The sequence below is a fragment of the Taudactylus pleione genome, unplaced genomic scaffold, assembly GCF_031769625.1.
Source record: "Taudactylus pleione unplaced genomic scaffold, aTauple2 ptg000209l, whole genome shotgun sequence".
NCBI lineage: Eukaryota > Metazoa > Chordata > Amphibia > Anura > Myobatrachidae > Taudactylus > Taudactylus pleione.
This window is the reverse complement of record NW_028284611.1, coordinates 3469364-3492199: the sequence shown is the minus strand read 5'-3', so window position 1 is coordinate 3492199 and position 22836 is coordinate 3469364. Positions and strand designations below refer to the sequence as shown.

The 22836-nt window shown below is 39.4% G+C and overlaps 1 protein-coding gene across 1 annotated transcript in view; it reads right to left on the bottom strand.

Moving 5' to 3' along the window:
* Positions 1–22134: 22134 nt before the first annotated feature.
* LOC148517823 (uncharacterized) overlaps positions 22135–22836 on the bottom strand; it is a 129020-nt gene continuing 128318 nt past the window's right edge. The window contains exon 4 of the mRNA XM_088478186.1: positions 22135–22508. Within this exon, the coding sequence (XP_088334312.1) occupies positions 22135–22508 (374 nt within the window). The remainder of the gene's footprint in view (positions 22509–22836) is intronic.

Sequence of the window (22836 nt, the reverse complement as noted above, 5' to 3'; positions counted from 1 at the left end):
AATGGGCGTGTTATCCCTATGTGTGACCAATCACATGCAGTCACCATTATCAGTGTTAGGGGATGTGTATAAATGGGCGTGTTATCCCTATGTGTGACCAATCACATGCAGTCACCATTATCAGTGTTAGGGGATGTGTATAAATGGGCGTGTTATCCCTATGTGTGACCAATCACATGCAGTCACCATTATCAATGTTAGGGGATGTGTATAAATGGGCGTGTTACCCCTATGTGTGACCAATCACATGCAGTCACCATTATCCATGTTAGGGGATGTGTATAAATGGGCGTGTTATCCCTATGTGTGACCAATCACATGCAGTCACCATTATCAGTGTTAGGGGATGTGTATAAATGGGGGTATTATCCATATGTGTGACCAATCACATGCAGTCACCATTATCAATGTTAGGGGATGTGTATAAATGGGTGTGTTATCCCTATGTGTGACCAATCACATGCAGTCACCATTATCAGTGTTAGGGGATGTGTATAAATGGGCGTGTTATCCCTATGTGTGACCAATCACATGCAGTCACCATTATCAGTGTTAGGGGATGTGTATAAATGGGCGTGTTATCCCTATGTGTGACCAATCACATGCAGTCACCATTATCAGTGTTAGGGGATGTGTATAAATGGGCGTGTTATCCCTATGTGTGACCAATCACATGCAGTCACCATTATCAGTGTTAGGGGATGTGTATAAATGGGCGTGTTATCCCTATGTGTGACCAATCACATGCAGTCACCATTATCAGTGTTAGGGGATGTGTATAAATGGGCGTGTTATCCCTATGTGTGACCAATCACATGCAGTCACCATTATCAGTGTTAGGGATGTGTATAAATGGGCGTGTTATCCCTATGTGTGACCAATCACATGCAGTCACCATTATCAATGTTAGGGGATGTGTATAAATGGGCGTGTTACCCCTATGTGTGACCAATCACATGCAGTCACCATTATCCATGTTAGGGGATGTGTATAAATGGGCGTGTTATCCCTATGTGTGACCAATCACATGCAGTCACCATTATCAGTGTTAGGGGATGTGTATAAATGGGGGTATTATCCATATGTGTGACCAATCACATGCAGTCACCATTATCAATGTTAGGGGATGTGTATAAATGGGCGTGTTATCCCTATGTGTGACCAATCACATGCAGTCACCATTATCAGTGTTAGGGGATGTGTATAAATGGGCGTGTTATCCCTATGTGTGACCAATCACATGCAGTCACCATTATCAATGTTAGGGGATGTGTATAAATGGGCGTGTTATCCCTATGTGTGACCAATCACATGCAGTCACCATTATCAGTGTTAGGGGATGTGTATAAATGGGCGTGTTATCCCTATGTGTGACCAATCACATGCAGTCACATTATCAGTGTTAGGGGATGTGTATAAATGGGCGTGTTATCCCTATGTGTGACCAATCACATGCAGTCACCATTATCAATGTTAGGGGATGTGTATAAATGGGCGTGTTATCCCTATGTGTGACCAATCACATGCAGTCACCATTATCAGTGTTAGGGGATGTGTATAAATGGGCGTGTTATCCCTATGTGTGACCAATCACATGCAGTCACCATTATCAGTGTTAGGGGATGTGTATAAATGGGCGTGTTATCCCTATGTGTGTCCAATCACATGCAGTCACCATTATCAGTGTTAGGGATGTGTATAAATGGGCGTGTTATCCCTATGTGTGACCAATCACATGCAGTCACCATTATCAATGTTAGGGGATGTGTATAAATGGGCGTGTTATACCTATGTGTGACCAATCACATGCAGTCACCATTATCAGTGTTAGGGGATGTGTATAAATGGGCGTGTTATCCCTATGTGTGACCAATCACATGCAGTCACCATTATCAGTGTTAGGGGATGTGTATAAATGGGCGTGTTATCCCTATGTGTGACCAATCACATGCAGTCACCATTATCAGTGTTAGGGGATGTGTATAAATGGGCGTGTTATCCCTATGTGTGACCAATCACATGCAGTCCCCATTATCAGTGTTAGGGGATGTGTATAAATGGGCGTGTTATCCCTATGTGTGACCAATCACATGCAGTCACCATTATCAGTGTTAGGGGATGTGTATAAATGGGCGTGTTATCCCTATGTGTGACCAATCACATGCAGTCACCATTATCAGTGTTAGGGGATGTGTATAAATGGGGGTGTTATCCCTATGTGTGACCAATCACATGCAGTCACCATTATCAGTGTTAGGGGATGTGTATAAATGGGCGTGTTATCCCTATGTGTGACCAATCACATGCAGTCACCATTATCAATGTTAGGGGATGTGTATAAATGGGCGTGTTATCCCTATGTGTGACCAATCACATGCAGTCACCATTATCAGTGTTAGGGGATGTGTATAAATGGGCGTGTTATCCCTATGTGTGACCAATCACATGCAGTCACCATTATCAGTGTTAGGGGATGTGTATAAATGGGCGTGTTATCCCTATGTGTGACCAATCACATGCAGTCACCATTATCAATGTTAGGGGATGTGTATAAATGGGCGTGTTACCCCTATGTGTGACCAATCACATGCAGTCACCATTATCAGTGTTAGGGGATGTGTATAAATGGGCGTGTTATCCCTATGTGTGACCAATCACATGCAGTCACCATTATCAGTGTTAGGGGATGTGTATAAATGGGCGTGTTATCCCTATGTGTGACCAATCACATGCAGTCACCATTATCAGTGTTAGGGGATGTGTATAAATGGGCGTGTTATCCCTATGTGTGACCAATCACATGCAGTCACCATTATCAGTGTTAGGGGATGTGTATAAATGGGCGTGTTATCCCTATGTGTGACCAATCACATGCAGTCACCATTATCAGTGTTAGGGGATGTGTATAAATGGGCGTGTTATCCCTATGTGTGACCAATCACATGCAGTCACCATTATCAGTGTTAGGGGATGTGTATAAATGGGGGTATTATCCATATGTGTGACCAATCACATGCAGTCACCATTATCAATGTTAGGGGATGTGTATAAATGGGCGTGTTATCCCTATGTGTGACCAATCACATGCAGTCACCATTATCAGTGTTAGGGGATGTGTATAAATGGGCGTGTTATCCCTATGTGTGACCAATCACATGCAGTCACCATTATCAGTGTTAGGGGATGTGTATAAATGGGCGTGTTATCCCTATGTGTGACCAATCACATGCAGTCACCATTATCAGTGTTAGGGGATGTGTATAAATGGGCGTGTTATCCCTATGTGTGACCAATCACATGCAGTCACCATTATCAGTGTTAGGGGATGTGTATAAATGGGCGTGTTATCCCTATGTGTGACCAATCACATGCAGTCACCATTATCAGTGTTAGGGGATGTGTATAAATGGGCGTGTTATCCCTATGTGTGACCAATCACATGCAGTCACCATTATCAGTGTTAGGGGATGTGTATAAATGGGCGTGTTATCCCTATGTGTGACCAATCACATGCAGTCACCATTATCAATGTTAGGGGATGTGTATAAATGGGCGTGTTACCCCTATGTGTGACCAATCACATGCAGTCACCATTATCCATGTTAGGGGATGTGTATAAATGGGCGTGTTATCCCTATGTGTGACCAATCACATGCAGTCACCATTATCAGTGTTAGGGGATGTGTATAAATGGGGGTATTATCCATATGTGTGACCAATCACATGCAGTCACCATTATCAATGTTAGGGGATGTGTATAAATGGGTGTGTTATCCCTATGTGTGACCAATCACATGCAGTCACCATTATCAGTGTTAGGGGATGTGTATAAATGGGCGTGTTATCCCTATGTGTGACCAATCACATGCAGTCACCATTATCAGTGTTAGGGGATGTGTATAAATGGGCGTGTTATCCCTATGTGTGACCAATCACATGCAGTCACCATTATCAGTGTTAGGGGATGTGTATAAATGGGCGTGTTATCCCTATGTGTGACCAATCACATGCAGTCACCATTATCAGTGTTAGGGGATGTGTATAAATGGGCGTGTTATCCCTATGTGTGACCAATCACATGCAGTCACCATTATCAGTGTTAGGGGATGTGTATAAATGGGCGTGTTATCCCTATGTGTGACCAATCACATGCAGTCACCATTATCAGTGTTAGGGGATGTGTATAAATGGGCGTGTTATCCCTATGTGTGACCAATCACATGCAGTCACCATTATCAATGTTAGGGGATGTGTATAAATGGGCGTGTTACCCCTATGTGTGACCAATCACATGCAGTCACCATTATCCATGTTAGGGGATGTGTATAAATGGGCGTGTTATCCCTATGTGTGACCAATCACATGCAGTCACCATTATCAGTGTTAGGGGATGTGTATAAATGGGGGTATTATCCATATGTGTGACCAATCACATGCAGTCACCATTATCAATGTTAGGGGATGTGTATAAATGGGCGTGTTATCCCTATGTGTGACCAATCACATGCAGTCACCATTATCAGTGTTAGGGGATGTGTATAAATGGGCGTGTTATCCCTATGTGTGACCAATCACATGCAGTCACCATTATCAATGTTAGGGGATGTGTATAAATGGGCGTGTTATCCCTATGTGTGACCAATCACATGCAGTCACCATTATCAGTGTTAGGGGATGTGTATAAATGGGCGTGTTATCCCTATGTGTGACCAATCACATGCAGTCACCATTATCAATGTTAGGGGATGTGTATAAATGGGCGTGTTATCCCTATGTGTGACCAATCACATGCAGTCACCATTATCAGTGTTAGGGGATGTGTATAAATGGGCGTGTTATCCCTATGTGTGACCAATCACATGCAGTCACCATTATCAGTGTTAGGGGATGTGTATAAATGGGCGTGTTATCCCTATGTGTGACCAATCACATGCAGTCACCATTATCAGTGTTAGGGGATGTGTATAAATGGGCGTGTTATCCCTATGTGTGACCAATCACATGCAGTCACCATTATCAGTGTTAGGGGATGTGTATAAATGGGCGTGTTATCCCTATGTGTGACCAATCACATGCAGTCACCATTATCAGTGTTAGGGGATGTGTATAAATGGGCGTGTTATCCCTATGTGTGACCAATCACATGCAGTCACCATTATCAGTGTTAGGAGATGTGTATAAATGGGCGTGTTATCCCTATGTGTGACCAATCACATGCAGTCACCATTATCAATGTTAGGGGATGTGTATAAATGGGCGTGTTACCCCTATGTGTGACCAATCACATGCAGTCACCATTATCCATGTTAGGGGATGTGTATAAATGGGCGTGTTATCCCTATGTGTGACCAATCACATGCAGTCACCATTATCAGTGTTAGGGGATGTGTATAAATGGGGGTATTATCCATATGTGTGACCAATCACATGCAGTCACCATTATCAATGTTAGGGGATGTGTATAAATGGGCGTGTTATCCCTATGTGTGACCAATCACATGCAGTCACCATTATCAGTGTTAGGGGATGTGTATAAATGGGCGTGTTATCCCTATGTGTGACCAATCACATGCAGTCACCATTATCAATGTTAGGGGATGTGTATAAATGGGCGTGTTATCCCTATGTGTGACCAATCACATGCAGTCACCATTATCAGTGTTAGGGGATGTGTATAAATGGGCGTGTTATCCCTATGTGTGACCAATCACATGCAGTCACCATTATCAGTGTTAGGGGATGTGTATAAATGGGCGTGTTATCCCTATGTGTGACCAATCACATGCAGTCACCATTATCAATGTTAGGGGATGTGTATAAATGGGCGTGTTATCCCTATGTGTGACCAATCACATGCAGTCACCATTATCAGTGTTAGGGGATGTGTATAAATGGGCGTGTTATCCCTATGTGTGACCAATCACATGCAGTCACCATTATCAATGTTAGGGGATGTGTATAAATGGGCGTGTTATACCTATGTGTGACCAATCACATGCAGTCACCATTATCAGTGTTAGGGGATGTGTATAAATGGGCGTGTTATCCCTATGTGTGACCAATCACATGCAGTCACCATTATCAATGTTAGGGGATGTGTATAAATGGGCGTATTATCCTTATGTGTGACCAATCACATGCAGTCACCATTATCAATGTTAGGGGATGTGTATAAATGGGCGTGTTATCCCTATGTGTGACCAATCACATGCAGTCAGCCTTATCCATGTACCACAGCTGGGTTAGAGCACTGATAACTCAGACCTCTTCAGGCAACTCTCTGTCCCTTGGCTTCTCCATACACTCTCCTCACTGCATGTACCTCTATATCTAGGTAGCATCCACCTTCATGTCCTCTGCAGGGGCTTTGCTTTCTTGTTCCCTGCAGACTTTTAGCTTCAGCTGCAGCTTTTGCTGCCAGAACAGTTCCCCTTCTTATCTCAGGCAAATGGGGGTTTCTTACAGGGTTCCCTTGTATGTATGGTCTTCCCTGCACTGTATAATATAGAAATTTCCCAGGGGTCCCTTTATCTTATTGTAGACACCTCCTCTTCTTATATATGTTACCCCCCTATAATATAATAATTGTAACTTTTGATTTAATTACACAATGACCAGAGTGCCAGCGGTACCCAGGATTTGCTGTAGTCCCAGACATTCCAGCTAAGATGGTTCCTTACACCTTCAGTCCTGCATCCAGGGCCAGTTCTACAGATACACTGGTTACACAACCGAGTAGGGTGCCACATAGAGGATGGCACCCTGAACCTGCCGCTGCCAGCAACAAGCTGCTCAGATGGGCGTGTGGCAGTCAGAATGTGTCACTGTGACACAGCTGCCTGCACCATGCCTTTACGTTATTAGGGGGTGGCAGGCAGCCCCTAGCTGGACGTCTGTGTATAATTACATAGGTGTCAGTGGGCACTGTAGGTAGCCAGCTTCAGATGCTGGAGGGACCTGTGTGCGCCAGTTAAAAGTGAAGGCGGACCCGCCCCGAGCAGTTTTCCAAGTGCTGGCCTCCCCTCGGTGCCCTTTTGTGGAAGGAGGTAGGTCTGAGGCATACTTTTCCAAACAGGGGCAGAGCCGGAGGCAGACCCGGGCTGTGGCTGTGCTGGTTGGAGGCAGCCACAGCAGTGCAATGTACAGCAGGGGAGGAAGCTTCTTTTCCCCGGGAGCAACCCCTGGGAGCAACCCCTGGGAGAGGCATCTATTTGTGTCCCCTGCAACTGACATCATATCAAGGAGCGGAGGATTGTGTGAGAACGCCATACAAGTGGAGGCGGATCCTGTGCTCAGACTGAAAAACCTGACCTTCAGTGACGGACAGCGGGAGCTGTCAATTCTGTGATGTTAAATTGCCACTGAAGGAAAAGTATCAGCTCCAACACTGCCTAGTACCTTAGGTTCTGCAGCACCTTACGATATCAGGTTAGACTGGTCTCTCTTCAGTCAGAGTACTGACAGCATTATATGCTATTATACCATCCCCTTTTTTTTCCCTGCACGTCCAGGGGTACTGTTACAAATGCAGAAGGCTGAAGGCATGCTCAACAGTACCCCTGGGGGCACCCAAAAAATTATTTGCATACCTAAAAAATTTGTCTCGAGCCGGCCCTGCCCACAGCCAAGCTGAATGGGATGAGCTTGTTCCCACTGCTCAGACAAACCCCTTCACAGTGACACAGTGGGCCCACATACCTGCTGTACACAAAGGATAGCTGCACCTCTCTACTCTGCCCTCTTGGTGACTGAGAGCTGGCACGTCCAGGAGTCAGTGCTAATCCTGCCACGGCATGGATGCTATGTACATTAAATTGTGCCAGATTATACTATATATGTAGATTTCTGCCAAAGCACGTGAGCTTGCGGAAGAGTAAATGCTTGTGCCTGCTATAGACTTGGACTGAGTAAGGGTGTTTAGCAATCTGCACACGGTGAGATTGAATACCAAGGCACAATTTAAGGGAAATCCAAAGACAGTTCAAATATTCAGGAAGAGTTTGGCAAGTGGCAAACTAGAGAGGAGACTCTGGAACAAGACATAGGAAAGGACCCACTGGAGCATCTGGAGCTTGTGGCAATAACCAAGTGCTGTGGCATTGGGCTAATTGCCCTACATCGGGAGCTCGCGTTGTGCATTGGATGCCATGTACTGAGATTTTATCATGTCTGTAAGTGGCCAGACTTTGTGCTTTTGCAACAAACTATTTACATTGTGATTTTGTATAAACAGGTTGCCATTTGTAACCTTTAAAAAACATTTATGCCAATTGTTGGTTTATATTGGTGTCAATTGGGGAGCACAATAATATGCATTAAATATAGAGCACAGTATATTTGTGCTGTGGCATTACTTGATGATACTGGAACACTGCTACAATTGCATCAATTTTGACTTCTAGTTTGCCATCAATTGGTTACATGGTGACACATTCAGATTATCACGTGTGGTCTTCAAAGGATGTACTCATACTAACTACTTGTGTGCTCTAGGACTAACTGAGTGTCTGTGATATCAAGAAATAGAATAAACTGTTTTGAAGTAGAATTATATCACACCGTATAATATTCATAAACAGGTTTATTTTAATTGCCTTCATTAGAGAAACAACTTATCCCTTGGAATATTAATTAAATAACTTAATTTTATAGATCCACAACAAAGGACCTTTTGCTAAAGGTTTATATTTATACCATCCATTAATAACGTGGTATAACAAATATATTTCATGTTTTTTAAATAAGTACTTAATTGACACCTCTTTTGGTGTTCTTTTATAAGGTACAATTATTAAAAGTTACATTTTATCTTTATATTTTTGTTTGTGATTAAAATAACAGCGCCCCAGATCAAGAAGGTTTTTTTTTTCTTTTGCCTCAGGCAGTTACACTACACTAAACTTTGGGAGCACCACCTACCCAGCACCAAGCAAACTGATAGGCCTTTATTTTGGTTTGATCATCAATTTTCTACTAAATTTCCATATTAAATTCAGTAGTGCACATTCATATTCCTATAGTACAGAATAATTACTGACCCGGCAAAACAGATTCGCTCATATGTGCATGTTTAATAAATTCACAAAACATGACCTGCTAGAGGTTCTTGAGGACTGGAGTTGAAAATCCCTTGTATAAAATGTTTCCAACCATATCTAATACATGTTGGATGTATTAGTCACATGTCCTACATACAGTATATGATGGGAATTAATAGGTTTCTAGACTGCCATTAAAAAACCTTTACAAACTCCCACATTTTCCATTTCTGCCCAAATCATTTTACCCCATCCCTACTGTCACTCAGCTTTAATTAAATTCCAGGCTGTCTTGATAAAATAATGTGTTATTATTCTGCAATATACAACAACCTTTGGTCACTATTTTAATCTTTGTTTGTTCTATCCATAAATATACTAGAGCTCCTCATTGCAAGATACGGACATTGGTGAGAGTACAGCTGTTGCCACTAGATTTAGCAATTTGTTTTCATAGCAAAACCAACCTGGATTTGTTTAAAAAAAATTAGCTGCACTAAATCTAGCGGCTACTGTGCTGAACTGTTACCGATGTCACATTCCGCAGGCGTCTTCATTTTATTTGGGCCAAATGTCACTTACTACCCTTCCCATCTTCCCAATTCTTACATCACACTTCCTCTCTTTTGTCAAGCTATTCTTTTCCTTTCTTTAATAAATATCCCTTATTCCTTTTCTTTTCTTTCTTTTTCATTTCCCCACTAAAAAAAAAAGTTTAATTCAGCTTTTGGTTTTCAATAAGCTATCTTCATACTAATAGCAAGACTTTCATAATTTTATACTGTTTATTTATGTAAAACTTTAGATTCACTTTTATTATATTGCATTTGAACCATTACAATAATAATATTTATTTCTTTAAAAAGGAACATGACTTATATACAGAATATTAGGATGCTGAACAGCAGCCGCGACCAGAATTTCAGCAACTGTTCATGAAATTTAAGTTCTATTTTCTCAAGATCAGTCGTTATTTTTTATATATGTATTTATGTATTTTTAGTAAGGATGTGCACCGAACCCCGTATTTTCATTTTGGTTTTGGATCTGTATCTCCTTCAAGGTTTTGGATCTGGATTTGTTTTTGCAAAACCGCCCTTGCCTGTATTGGCTGTATTTTATAAAAAAATTATAAAAACAAATAAATTCACATCATTTGGGTCTGTTTTTGTTCCTACAGTGTTTTTAACCTTAATAACAATCATTTTAGGCATTTCTAGGCACTTTTAACCACCTCACAGCTCGCAATAATGTTTTCACTTATATTTTTCACCAATATAGGCCAAAGGCTGCAGCGAGCTGGATGGCTAAAGTAAGCGACAGAGCAGCGGCACAAACGCACGGCAGTTTAAAAAAATATCAGACATCTATGAAACATTACCACACAGCAGTGGCAGACAGGATGGCAGTTTAATAAACATAGAAATGTCAGTCGGCAATGCCCCAAATTGTGAAAAATGTAAAGAAAATAGGTGCAAGAAGAGATTATCCTCTTATGTGGGTTATTAAAAAGGACATACTGTACACAATTTAACAAACCAAGCACTTTAGCGGTAGTACTGACACTTTTGTGGTTTAACTCCATGGTTTGTTTGGGGCCCCACAACACACTTTTTGGAAGGACTACCTTCAATTATTAAGGAGGAGGTTGATAATGAGGGTGTTGGTGGTGGAGATTGCATGTGCTGGTCCAAACTGCTGATTGCTGATACTGGACTGCTTGTTATTAATTTACATATTATTATGAATTTGTTAAATAAATTCAATGAACTCATGAACTGACTTCAAATGATATAACATGAAGGAGGATCCTTATTTGGTTGATGTCACTACCTCTGCTAACTTTGGATTCACAAATTATACAGATGCCTTCAAAACTGTTGTCAGGATTTGTGTTAAAATAATTCCACACCCAAGATGTTTTTTTCTGGTCTTATGCCCAGGCATGACAATATCTTTCTATTAACTCAAGAGCAAGAACTGATCCCATTGCTGGCTGGTTTACACATAAAACAACCTCATCATCAACATCCTCATCAGCATCAGATAGGACACAAATAACCAACTCATTCTCCATTTGCACTTCCTCCACACTATCATCCTCAATTTCTGTTATTTCACCATGTAATAATAGCACAGCCATTATGGCTTCAGTGATCTGCTATGCAACTGGGTGACAGCTGTTATACTTGCTTCCTCTATCAAAGGACTGTTTAACAGTCAATTGTTTTTTTGAAACTACTACTATTAGTAGTCTTCTCTGTCCTTTTCCAGAATGAAGATTCTTCTAAGGAATACCAAATAAGGGAGAAGAATATGAGGAATACTGAATAAGGGAGAATGAATACTCCAGAGGAAATAAAGAAAACGGTAGATGGTGGAGAAATCTGGATGAAAACATATAAACTTATAGAAATAAGAAAGATAACATCTTCACCACATTATTAATAGATTTGACCTACTACTCAATTTACCAGTGTCAACTTTAAGGAAGCAATTTTTAGAAGCAAGAAGGGAGAGGAAGAAACACTGATGTTAACAAAGAAAAGACACAGAGGGAAATGAGGGGGGAATAAGAAACTATGGAGGAATGGCAACAAAGACTCCTAACTCCGTCAAAGAATTTGAGAACCTCAGCCGAGACTTAAATGCTAATGGTAAAGTGAAAATCTTTAACCTAAGTACACACAATCTAAGTAAAGCTGAAGAGTCAGTATTGAGTAAAAGCCTCTAATCTACCCCCTCAGCAAAAATTTATGAGTTTTCACTTTTCATAGATATTCAAAAATACATAAGAAAATGGACTATAAAAACATATTTTTACTAAAGGATGATAATGAAAATATAGACATGGCAGGAAATGAACCAATTTCCCATTTTAGACCCAAATCAATGTTTTACCCCACCCATTTAAAAGGGAGATTTATTGATGCTTTTTCCATGCAAGTTTTAGAAGATCTTAAAGACTTAAAAATAAAGAAAATCAAGTATAACTTGAAGAACTTGAGCAAAATGGAGGAAGTGATAATTAAACCCACCAACATGGGAGGGCATGTCTTCCTTAATGTAAGTGACTATGAAAATTAAGTCATGAGGCAATTGAATGACCCGAAGACCTACAAAAGACAGAACCTTTCATGAATGAATTGAAAGCATTAATTGACATGTATGTTGACAATGGCACACTAACCACAATCAAGTCTGAACTTTTATTGATAGAAAGACCAATAGTGCCGGTCATCTGTATTTTGCCAAATGTGCATAAAAATCCAATCAACCCCCCTGGGAGACCTACTGTGTCAGGAATCGATTCCGTCATAGAAAATATTTCTGAATTCATTTTTTCCATCTCCAGCTTCTGGTTTTGCTAGATAGAGCACATTTTAAGGATACCAGAGATTTTTTTAATAAATTGAGTGATCTACAATGGGAGAGTGACTACTTCATTGTGAGCGCAGATGTTAGTTCACTCCACACCATCATCCTACATGATCAAGGAGTGGAAGATGTCAGATCAACATTACAAAGACAGTCCATTAATTCAGAATTAAATAATTTTTAATACAAGGCATCAATTTTATCTTAAAACATAATTATTTTATTTTTAAGGATGATTTTTATCTGCAAGAAAATGGCACTGCCATGGGTACTTGGTTTGCCCCCAGCTATGCTAACATTTTCATGCGAGAATGGGAGAGCGATACCATTTGGAATGGTAATCCCCATGGGGCAAACCTAGTGCTCTGGGTAAGATATATTGATGATATATTTTTATATGGAAAGGAGAAAGAAGCCAACCAAACACATTCTGTACGATATTGAATACCAACAATCAAGGGATCAGTCTATCTTTTGACTTACAGACTGAATCAATACATTTTTTAGATATATCTGTATACGTGGAAGAAGGGAAATGTGGACAAACACATACCAAAAAACAAACTGATTCCCTTGCATACATCCATGCCAGTAGCTTTCACCACAATTCATGACTAAACTCAATACCCAGTGGAGAATTTAAAGTGTAAAAAGAAACTGCATTCCTTATGGGGGGTTAAAATGAAAGAAAAATCTCAAAAGCTCTGGAATCAACTGAGGAAATAGAACAAAAGGAACTTTAAATCCCAAATTGAAAAAAACCTAAGGAAGAAGGGTTTCAATGGGCATTCATCTCAGATTACAAACAACAATATAAAGAGGTGGAAAATGCATTTAAAAAACATTGGTCTTTATTACACAGGGACCCTGTCCTGGGAAAAGTGATTCCTGAAAACCAATACATATATATCGGAAGGCAACTAACCTCAACACTAAGTTGACAAAAGTGTGCATATGGGATCTAAAAGAGACACAACCACCATTAGATCTACATGTTTCTATAGGTGCGGCCTCTGTCTAGAATGTAGACATATAAAAAAACATGCAACCGAGAAAAGAACTACTATTGAATTTCAATATGAAAGAGCATAAGATGCAGGAATTTATTACATGTAACACAAAAAATGTAATCTATACAATTGAGTGTAATTGTGGGAAGTTCTATATAGGCAGGACCACAAGGAGCCTAAACACCCGAATAGGAAAACATCTCCGGAATAACCAGAGGGCTTGGGCACACATTCACTGTCTGCACACTCTAAGTCAGCCCACAATTGTTCAACAGAAGGAATTAAGAACTTTTGTGGCTTAAAAATGGTAAAAGGATCCATCAGATGTAAAGAAAACACATCCACCATTGCCAGGGAAGAGATTAAATTAATCTTCAACTATAAAACCCTGGCACCTGGAGGCCTGAACACGGATTTTGAAACCAAATGATTTCTATGATCCTCCATTATTAAATATCTTATCTGCACAGTGCCACTTTTTCACATATTTTTTTATCATAAAGGTCCTATTTAGGAATTCTACCAAAATGTAGTATGATTGGGGTCATCATATTTTACTACATCATGTCATCTAAACATTTTTAAACATTTTTAACATGTAGTCATATTTTTTTTCTATGTACTATTTATATTTTTTTATTTTTATATGTACACATTGGTATTATTCGGTATTTATTACTGTTTACAAATTTTTTTATGCATTGATTTTAGTCTATAATTTAACTTTCATTTATGTTGAATTTATAAATTAAATGTGGTTACTTATCCCATCATCTAAGTTAGTACTATATATACCATGAGCATTTTAAATTGGGTATTCAATTTCCACAAAAACTGTACATGCACTTGTTTTAGGCCTTCTGTTTCCCCCTATACATATACTAAAGATTTGTCACCCACACAACGGATACACGTAAAAAGATTCTGGTCCTCTAGATATTGGAAGGATGTCATCTGGGCCGCGATGTCTCTTCCGGTCTTCTGTTCTCTTCCATATAGGAATCAAAGATCGGTTGCCAAGGCAATGGATACACAAAGGATGATATCGACCCTAGGCACTGGAAGTATAACAGAGGGGTAGCATTGTAATTTCCAGCAAGAGAAAGAAGGAAGATCGAGATTCCCCTCTTCTCCAGTCCCGGCAACATAGGAATGCAAGGAGGACATCCATAGATGGAGTGTTATTGGGAACACATGAAGACCGAACATGGAAATGAAAATGACATTACATACAGAGCGGTAAATTAACACGTGGGGAGCACCATGGATTACCTATATGGCGGTCAGTCACGATAAATGGGAATAATTGATTGGTAACGGTACTTAAGAGGCCTGATATGACTAGCCTCATGCATCTTGAAAAAGATCTGCAGGAGCAGACCAAAATGCATCGATACAAATGGGACTTTTAGTTTTACCTTTGGATACATGGACTTGATTGCTATTAGGATTGTAAACCATTTTCTCTGTATTTAGAAGGCGGATTTTTGGACTCTGTCTACAGGTTGTGAGAATATTTTCCTCTCTGATCCACATACATGAGATAAAAAGTTTTGTGTGTGTGTAAATAAATTTGAGTATACTTTTACACGCGTCCATTTCCTTCATATTTGTATGATCATCATGCTTGGGATAGTATAAGTGGATGAAAGACCTCTATTAAGAAAATCTGAAAATTTTGAAGAAACCTTTATAAGCAGAGGAGTGTCACTTTATACATGAGTGACGGTATGCAACTATTTCTAGAGCACTTAATTTATCATCATACAGTGACACACTGAGACCGGTGGGTCTGATTTTTGTGGGGGAAGATGAAGATACTCTTACAAGTGTATCCCCACTTGCCATTATGTAAGTTGGGGTACGTCACCTTCACAGACTAATAATACATCACAGCAGTGTATATGACAGCTGTTTTGAATTCCACACAGCCATTAGGATGGTTTGCGTGTTCTTGTTTTGTTGTTTCTCCTGTATTTTCAATCTGGAGAATGCTGGTGAGGCCTAAAGGAGCATATCCATTAAGCGATATTTGCAGGTGATTGCACGATAATGACGTCGGTATTGTGCAATCGCTTGCAAATTGCACCTGCATCGGGCACTTTTAGGAGGGAATTGACCAGCGATGCACACGCCCACTGGTTGTTTCCGACATCTATCATTGCCCGTACATGCTGGTCAACCTGAGTCAACATGCACGGGAATGATGGATGTGCCTAAACTGAATAACTGCACATTCAGTTTAGGAACATCACAGACATAGAAATGACAGCACAATTACAATTTTCATAACCAGGCTGTTGTTTCTATGTCTTTTAGTGGATACGCACCTTAAGGGTGTATACATTAACATCTGACAGTCACACCTTGAGAATATCTACTCACAAAAGGATTAAGTATTATACCATTATATATTCTTCATTTATTTATTTATTTTTGTCTTTTTTCTTTTTTTTACTATTCACATGTGATATCCAGTGCCATTTCACACCCAATAATCTATATTGGTATACATGTTTATGAGAGTGTGTTGACACTCTCTCCCTGAGAAGTGAAATACTGTACTGTAGGTTTTGCGCACCTTATATACTTACACTGATATATTATATCCTGGATGCAGAACTAACTACGATCATTGGTGAGGATATTTATTATGAAAGTGTTGGCAGTGGAGATTGCAGGTGCTGGGATCTATCTAAAGGAAAACAACTAACTGATGCTGGATTGTCTGATGTTATTTTTTAGCTCCAGTTTCTGATTTTCCCAGAAATTTTCCATGAACTCGCAGAAAATGATGTAACAGGGAGGAGGTTCCTAAATGGTTATGGTCCCTACCTCTTCTTACTCTGGCATTACAACGGATATAGAAGGCTTTACAATTGTTGTCCGAGTTTGGGTAGAAATAATTCCACACATAAGAAGTGGATTTGTTTATCTATGCCCAGGCATGAAAATGGCCTTTTCCTTATCATGGACAACAAATGTTTCCATTGGTGCCTGATTTACACAAACAACATCGTCATCAACAACATTCTCATCATCAACATCATTATTAACATCAGCTACACAAATATCCTCCTCATCCTGGTGCACTTCGACAGAAGCATCATTGATTTCTATATAAGCATGTTAACTTGTGCTGCTCATCCCCATATTTGCAGAGGATGCAAAAGTGATGGAAGGAGGCTCCTCTTTGAGTACAGTTTTGGAAAGGTCAGACTCACACCTGGTACCCTCCGACTCACTTAGACTCTCTTTAGGGATTTGTGACATTTCAGACCACACAGTTGGTTTCTGTGCCTTAACATTTTTTAAAAAACAATGTCTACAGGCAAAAGGGCTTACATCATCATAAAAGGCAGAACCACCAGTAATAAAAACTGGCCAAGGCCTTAGCCTTTCCTTGCCACTTTGTGTGGCATATTGCCAATTTTTTGTCTCCTTCTGCAGCTAACTTTCCCTTTGATGTTTTTTTCTTTACCAATGTAAAAAATAGCTTCTTTGATTTTAGATGCCTTAACTTAAGCCCTGTATGCCATTGGCTTTAGTAGATGACATAGACAGATTAGTATCATCATGACTGGTGGCACTGGCAGCAGCTCCAGCACTAGTATGTGGTTCCTGCTCTCCTCTCAACTGATCATTCTCCATATCAACAAACACGAACACATTGGTGTACAGCACACACATCAATTTGTACCAATTTTAAATATTACACTGCAGTATCAATGACCTACAGCATCACTACATTTTTTCATAAATACAGTATTACACTGCAGTTCCACTTACAGTGTGGTTTGAGATAGCAAGCATTGTGAAACCAAAAAATATGGCCTTTAGGAAATACAAGCAGACGCAAAATAATGAGGACAAAGAGGTGTATCTTGTAAAACTGAAGGAGGATAAGAAAGTAATCAGATGTGAAAAGGCAAAAGCTGAGGAGAAAATGGTACAGTCAGTGGGTAAAGGGGGCAAAACTTTTTTAAGTATATAAGCGAAAGGAGAAAAACAAAAGGTAGAATAAAAAGACTAAAGACAGAGGGAGTCTTGTTGAGGGAGACAATGTAATAGCTGATTGTCTTAATAATTATTTTTGTTCAGTATTCACTACTGAGAGATAAGAAAAGGGACCACATTTAAGTTGCATTTGTAATCAGAAAAACTAGGTAGGAACAAACACATTTACAGAGAAGAAGATCCTAACAGAACTCTCAAAACTGAAAGTGGATAAATCAATGGGGCCAGGTGGAATACATCCATGGATACTAAAATAGCTGAAAGTGGTGCTGGTAACACCGTTAACAGAATTATTCAACCAGTCACTAGCTACTGAAGTAATTTCAGAGGACTTGAAAAGAACAAATATTGTCCCACTGCAGAAAAGTGGAAGCAAGGAAGAGGCCAGTAACTACCGACCAGTGAAAATTACATCAGTAGTCGGGAAATTGATGGAAACACTCTTAAAAGAAAGAGTTGTAGATTCTCTCAAATCCAGCAATTTGAAGGATCCCAAACAGCAAAGATTTACTGGGGGGAGATCATGTCAAACAAATCTTATTGACTTTTTTGACTGGATGACTAAGGATATAGATAAAGGGGGACATATATATAGCTTATCTAGACTTTAGTAAGGCTTTTTACACTGTTCCACATCACAGACTGTTAAATAAACTGGAAAGCATGGGATTAGATACAAAGATAGTTGAATGGATAAGATCATGGCTGCAGGAAAGGAAACAGAGAGTTGTAGTAAATGGAGTGCAGTCTCAAGAGGGAAATGTTACCAGTGGAGTAGCTCAGGGATCTGTACTTGGACTGGTGCTTTTTAATATGTTTAATTGTGACATTGCAAATGGAATTGAAGGGAAACTACACCTTTTTGCAGATGACACAAAGGTATGCAACAGGGTAGACACACCAGGAGGGGTAAAACAAATGATTGATGATCTAGGTAGACTAGAGGAATGGTCAAGAATGCGGCAACTACAGTTTAATGCCAAAAAAATGCAAGGTCATGCACTTGGGTCTCAAAAATCCAAAGGCTAAATATAGTCATAATGGCACTATACTGGAAACTACTGAAGAGGAAAGGGATCTAGGAGTCACTATTTCAGGAGACTTAAAGGCAAGCAAACAATGTAACAAAGCAATGAGGAAGGCAAGTCAGATGCTTGGTTGCATAGGGAGAGGAATTAGTAGCAGAAAGAAAGAAGTGATAATACCACTGTATAGGTCATTGGTAGTCCTCATCTCGAATACTGTGTTTAGTTCTGGGGGCCACATCTCCAGAAGGATATTAATACATTAGAAACTGTACAAAGAAGGGCAACTAAAATGGTGCAAGGTCTACACCACAAAATGTACCAGGGAAGACTAAAAGATCTTAATATGTATAGTTTGGAGCAGAGAAAGGAAACGGGGACATGGTAGAAACGTTCAAATTTATAAAGGGTTTTAACAAGGTAAAGGAATGAAACATTCTTCAAAGAAATAGAAGCATTAGAACAAGAGGACATGTTCTGAAACTGGAGGGTGGTAGGTTCAGGGGAAGTTTGAGGAAAAATTATATCACAGAAAGGGTAGTGGACATGTGGAATAGCCTCCCATCAGAGATGGTAGAGGCTAAGACAGTAGAGCAATTTAAACATGCATGGGATAGACATAAGGATATCCTTCAGGAGAAGTAAGGATCAATAAGGGTTGAGATAACAATATGTTTAAAAATGGGCAGACTAGATGGGCCAAGTGGTTCTTATCTGCTGTCAAATTCTATGTTTCTATGTTTTTATGTTTCAGTGTCACAATACATGTATAAATATTACACTGCGCTACCACTTAGTGTCACAATATGTGTATAAATATTACACTGCACTATCATTTACAGTGTAAAAATATCTGTATGAATATTACACTGTTTCAACTTATAGTGCAACATTATATGTTATGAATATCTTGCACTGTTGTTCTACTTGCAGTGCCACAATATTTATTATGACTATTAAACTGTGCTACCCTTTACAGTGTCACAATACATGTATGAATATTACACTGTTTCAACTTACAGTGTCACATTATAATTTTATGAATACAGTATACTACACTGCAGTACCACTTACAGTGTCACAATATTTTTTATGACTATTGCACTGCACTACCACTTACAGTGTCATGAATCACAATATGTGTATGAATATTACACTGCACTACCACATTCAGTGTCAAAATATGTGTATGAATATAACACTGCACTACCACTTACAGTGTCACAATATGTGTATCCATATTACACTGCACTACCACTTACAGTGTCACAATATGTGTATGAATATTACACTGTGCAACCACTTTCAGTGTCACAAAACATGTGTGAATATTACACTGCATTTCCATTTATAGTGTCACAATACATGTATGAATATTGCACTGTGCTACCACTTAGTGTCACATTATGTGTATGAATATTACACTATGCTACCACTAACAGTGTCACAATAATTTTTATGGAAATTGCACTGCGTTTCCACTTACAGTGTCACAATACATGTATGAATATTATACTGTGCTACCACTTAGTGTAACAATATGTGTATAAATATTATACTGCACTACCGCTTACAGTGTTATAATAAGTGTATAAATATTACACTGCTACCAATTACAGTGTCACAATACGTGTACAAATATTACACTGCGTTTCCACTTACAGTGTCACAAAATTTTTTATGAATATTACACTGCGGCTCTACTTACAGTGTCAAAATACGTGTATGATTATTACACTGTGGTTCTGCTTACAGTGTCATAATATGTGTTGAATATTACACTGTGCTACCACTTAGTGTCACAATATGTGTATGATTATTACACTACACTACCACTTATAGTGTCACACTGCATGTAAGAATATTACATTGCATTTCCACTCACAGTGTAATAACATATTATTTTAATGGCTATTACACTGTGTTTCCACTTACAGTGTCACAATATATGTATGAATGTTACACCACAGTTCCACTTACAGTATCACAATATTTTTTATGAATATTACACTGAGCTACCTCTTACAGTGTCACAATATATGTATGAATGTTACACCACAGTTCCACTTACAGTATCACAATATTTTTTATGAATATTACACTGTGGTGCCACTTACAGTGTCACAGTATGTGAATGATTATTACACTGTGGTTCCACTTAAAGTGTTATGATATGTGTTGAATATTACACTGTGGTTCCACTTACAGTTTCACAATACATGTATAAATATTACAATGCACTGCCACTTACAGTGTCACAATACATGTATGACTATTGCACTGCACTACCACTTACAGTGTTACAATATGTGTATGAATATTACACTGCATTTCCATTAAATTGTATCACTCACAATACATGTATGAATATTACACTGCAGTCTGACTGGCAGCATCACAGTAAAAAAATAATAATATACAGTAGTGCACTGGTGTACAGCACAAAATATATATATTTTTCAATAATATAATAAGCTTTTATTTTTTTACACTGGGCACCCTTGAACAGAGAACCCAGAGCACCCCTAGACCAACACAACAGCCTCTTTATGGATATATAGAGCACCCTTGAAGGATATAGCAGCCCCTGGATGGACACAACAGCCCCTGTATGGACATAACAACCCCTGGATGGACAATAGAGTGCCCCTGGATGGACACAGCAGCCCCTGGATGGACAACAGAGCACCCCTGGATATACACAGCAGCCTATGGATGGACAACAGAGCACCCCTGGATCTACACATCACCCCTGGATGGACACAGCACCCCTGGACATTCGTTCACTTCACTCTCCACAGCCGGATTGAAATGGTGCCGATGACTGGGAACCTTTACAGATTCCAAAACCTACAAGAATCCAACAGCGGGAGAATGATGTTTTGTCATGTTTTGGGTTCGGAGTCAGGCGGTAAAACCCGTGCCGAACTCTGACCCATGCTCGGATCGCGAAGTTCGGATGGACTCGGTTCTCTAAGAACTGAGCCCGCTCATCTCTAATTTTTAGTGGCACTTTTATTCCATTGCATTTGAACACTACAATAAAAATATTTATTTCTTAAAAAAATTAAATGTAGTATACTAGGAGGCTGAGCAGCAGCTGGTGGCAAAAAGCTGCTACAACTTTTCTCAAGATCAGTCATTATTCTTTAATCACAAACCATCTAAATATTTTTTCAACTACTATACCTTCTAGAAGTAGCCTACAAATAAGATGTAGCAATGTAATATACAAATACAAACAGGAACAACAGAAATTAAAATATCAGATTACACAATTAGGGATGATGCAGACTGTGCTGGTTTACTGTATGTTATGTATCTCTCATGATTTCACACTGCCGGTGTTCAGAAAGGGAACACAGGCATTTGCCCCTTACGCCCGTCTGCACCTGGATATAGAAGTAATGGTGTGACATAGAGTGCGTACACTAAGCTAAGTCACATCATGCAGACACTGCATAAACGTGATGTTACACTGGTTAGGAGATTAGGAGATGTATCTTTGGCACATGATATACTGTAGGACAGGTATACATTGATGTGATGATTTGGTGTAAACCTGACATATATGCTGCCATTACAGAGCCAGTCACAGGGTAATTATGCTCAAGTTTTTACAGTTATTTGCCAAAAACTCTGCACCAGCTACATAGGATTCATGATTTACTGTAAAACACATCTGCTGTCACCACCACTGGGTTTTGCTGCTTGCTGCTCTCTCCGAGCCTGTGCTGCTAACATCTCCTCTTGTTGTTTCTTCATTTCACAGTTATGGATAAAAGTTATTACTAAGTTCTTCCGTTTCTGTCTGTCAGTTTCTGGATCCTGAATTCTTTGCACCCGAAACTCAATATCTTTAATCACTTCAAGGAAAAACCTCAGGACGTCCTCGTGTCTCCCGCGTGTCTTTAAGTGATCTTCTGGCGTGAAGTTCTCCAGGGCAAAAATCTGCTCTACTCCCATGTTCTTAAACTTGGACTTCACGTCTTTCAGTTTTGTATCTGTCTTATGGGTAAGAACAACCACTGGGACAATTCCTGTGTAGAATAAATGTATATAGAGTGTTATTCCTCCATTATGTACAGTATATAAGGCGTACCTAAAACATGGCAGAATTTTACAGTATGCTAGTCCTGTAAAAAAACTTTTCTGTCCCTTTCAAAACTTATATAAAACTTATATTTTATAATAATCCCATATGATTCATGTTTTATTAAACATGAATCATATGGGAAAGTATATGTAACTCCAATTCAGTAATAAACAATCAGCACTCCAATCAAGTTAGCTTTAATGGCAAAGTGTTTATTGAGTATATAGCAATGTTCTCTTTATTAAGCACCTATCAATGGTTAAGCAGGTTTT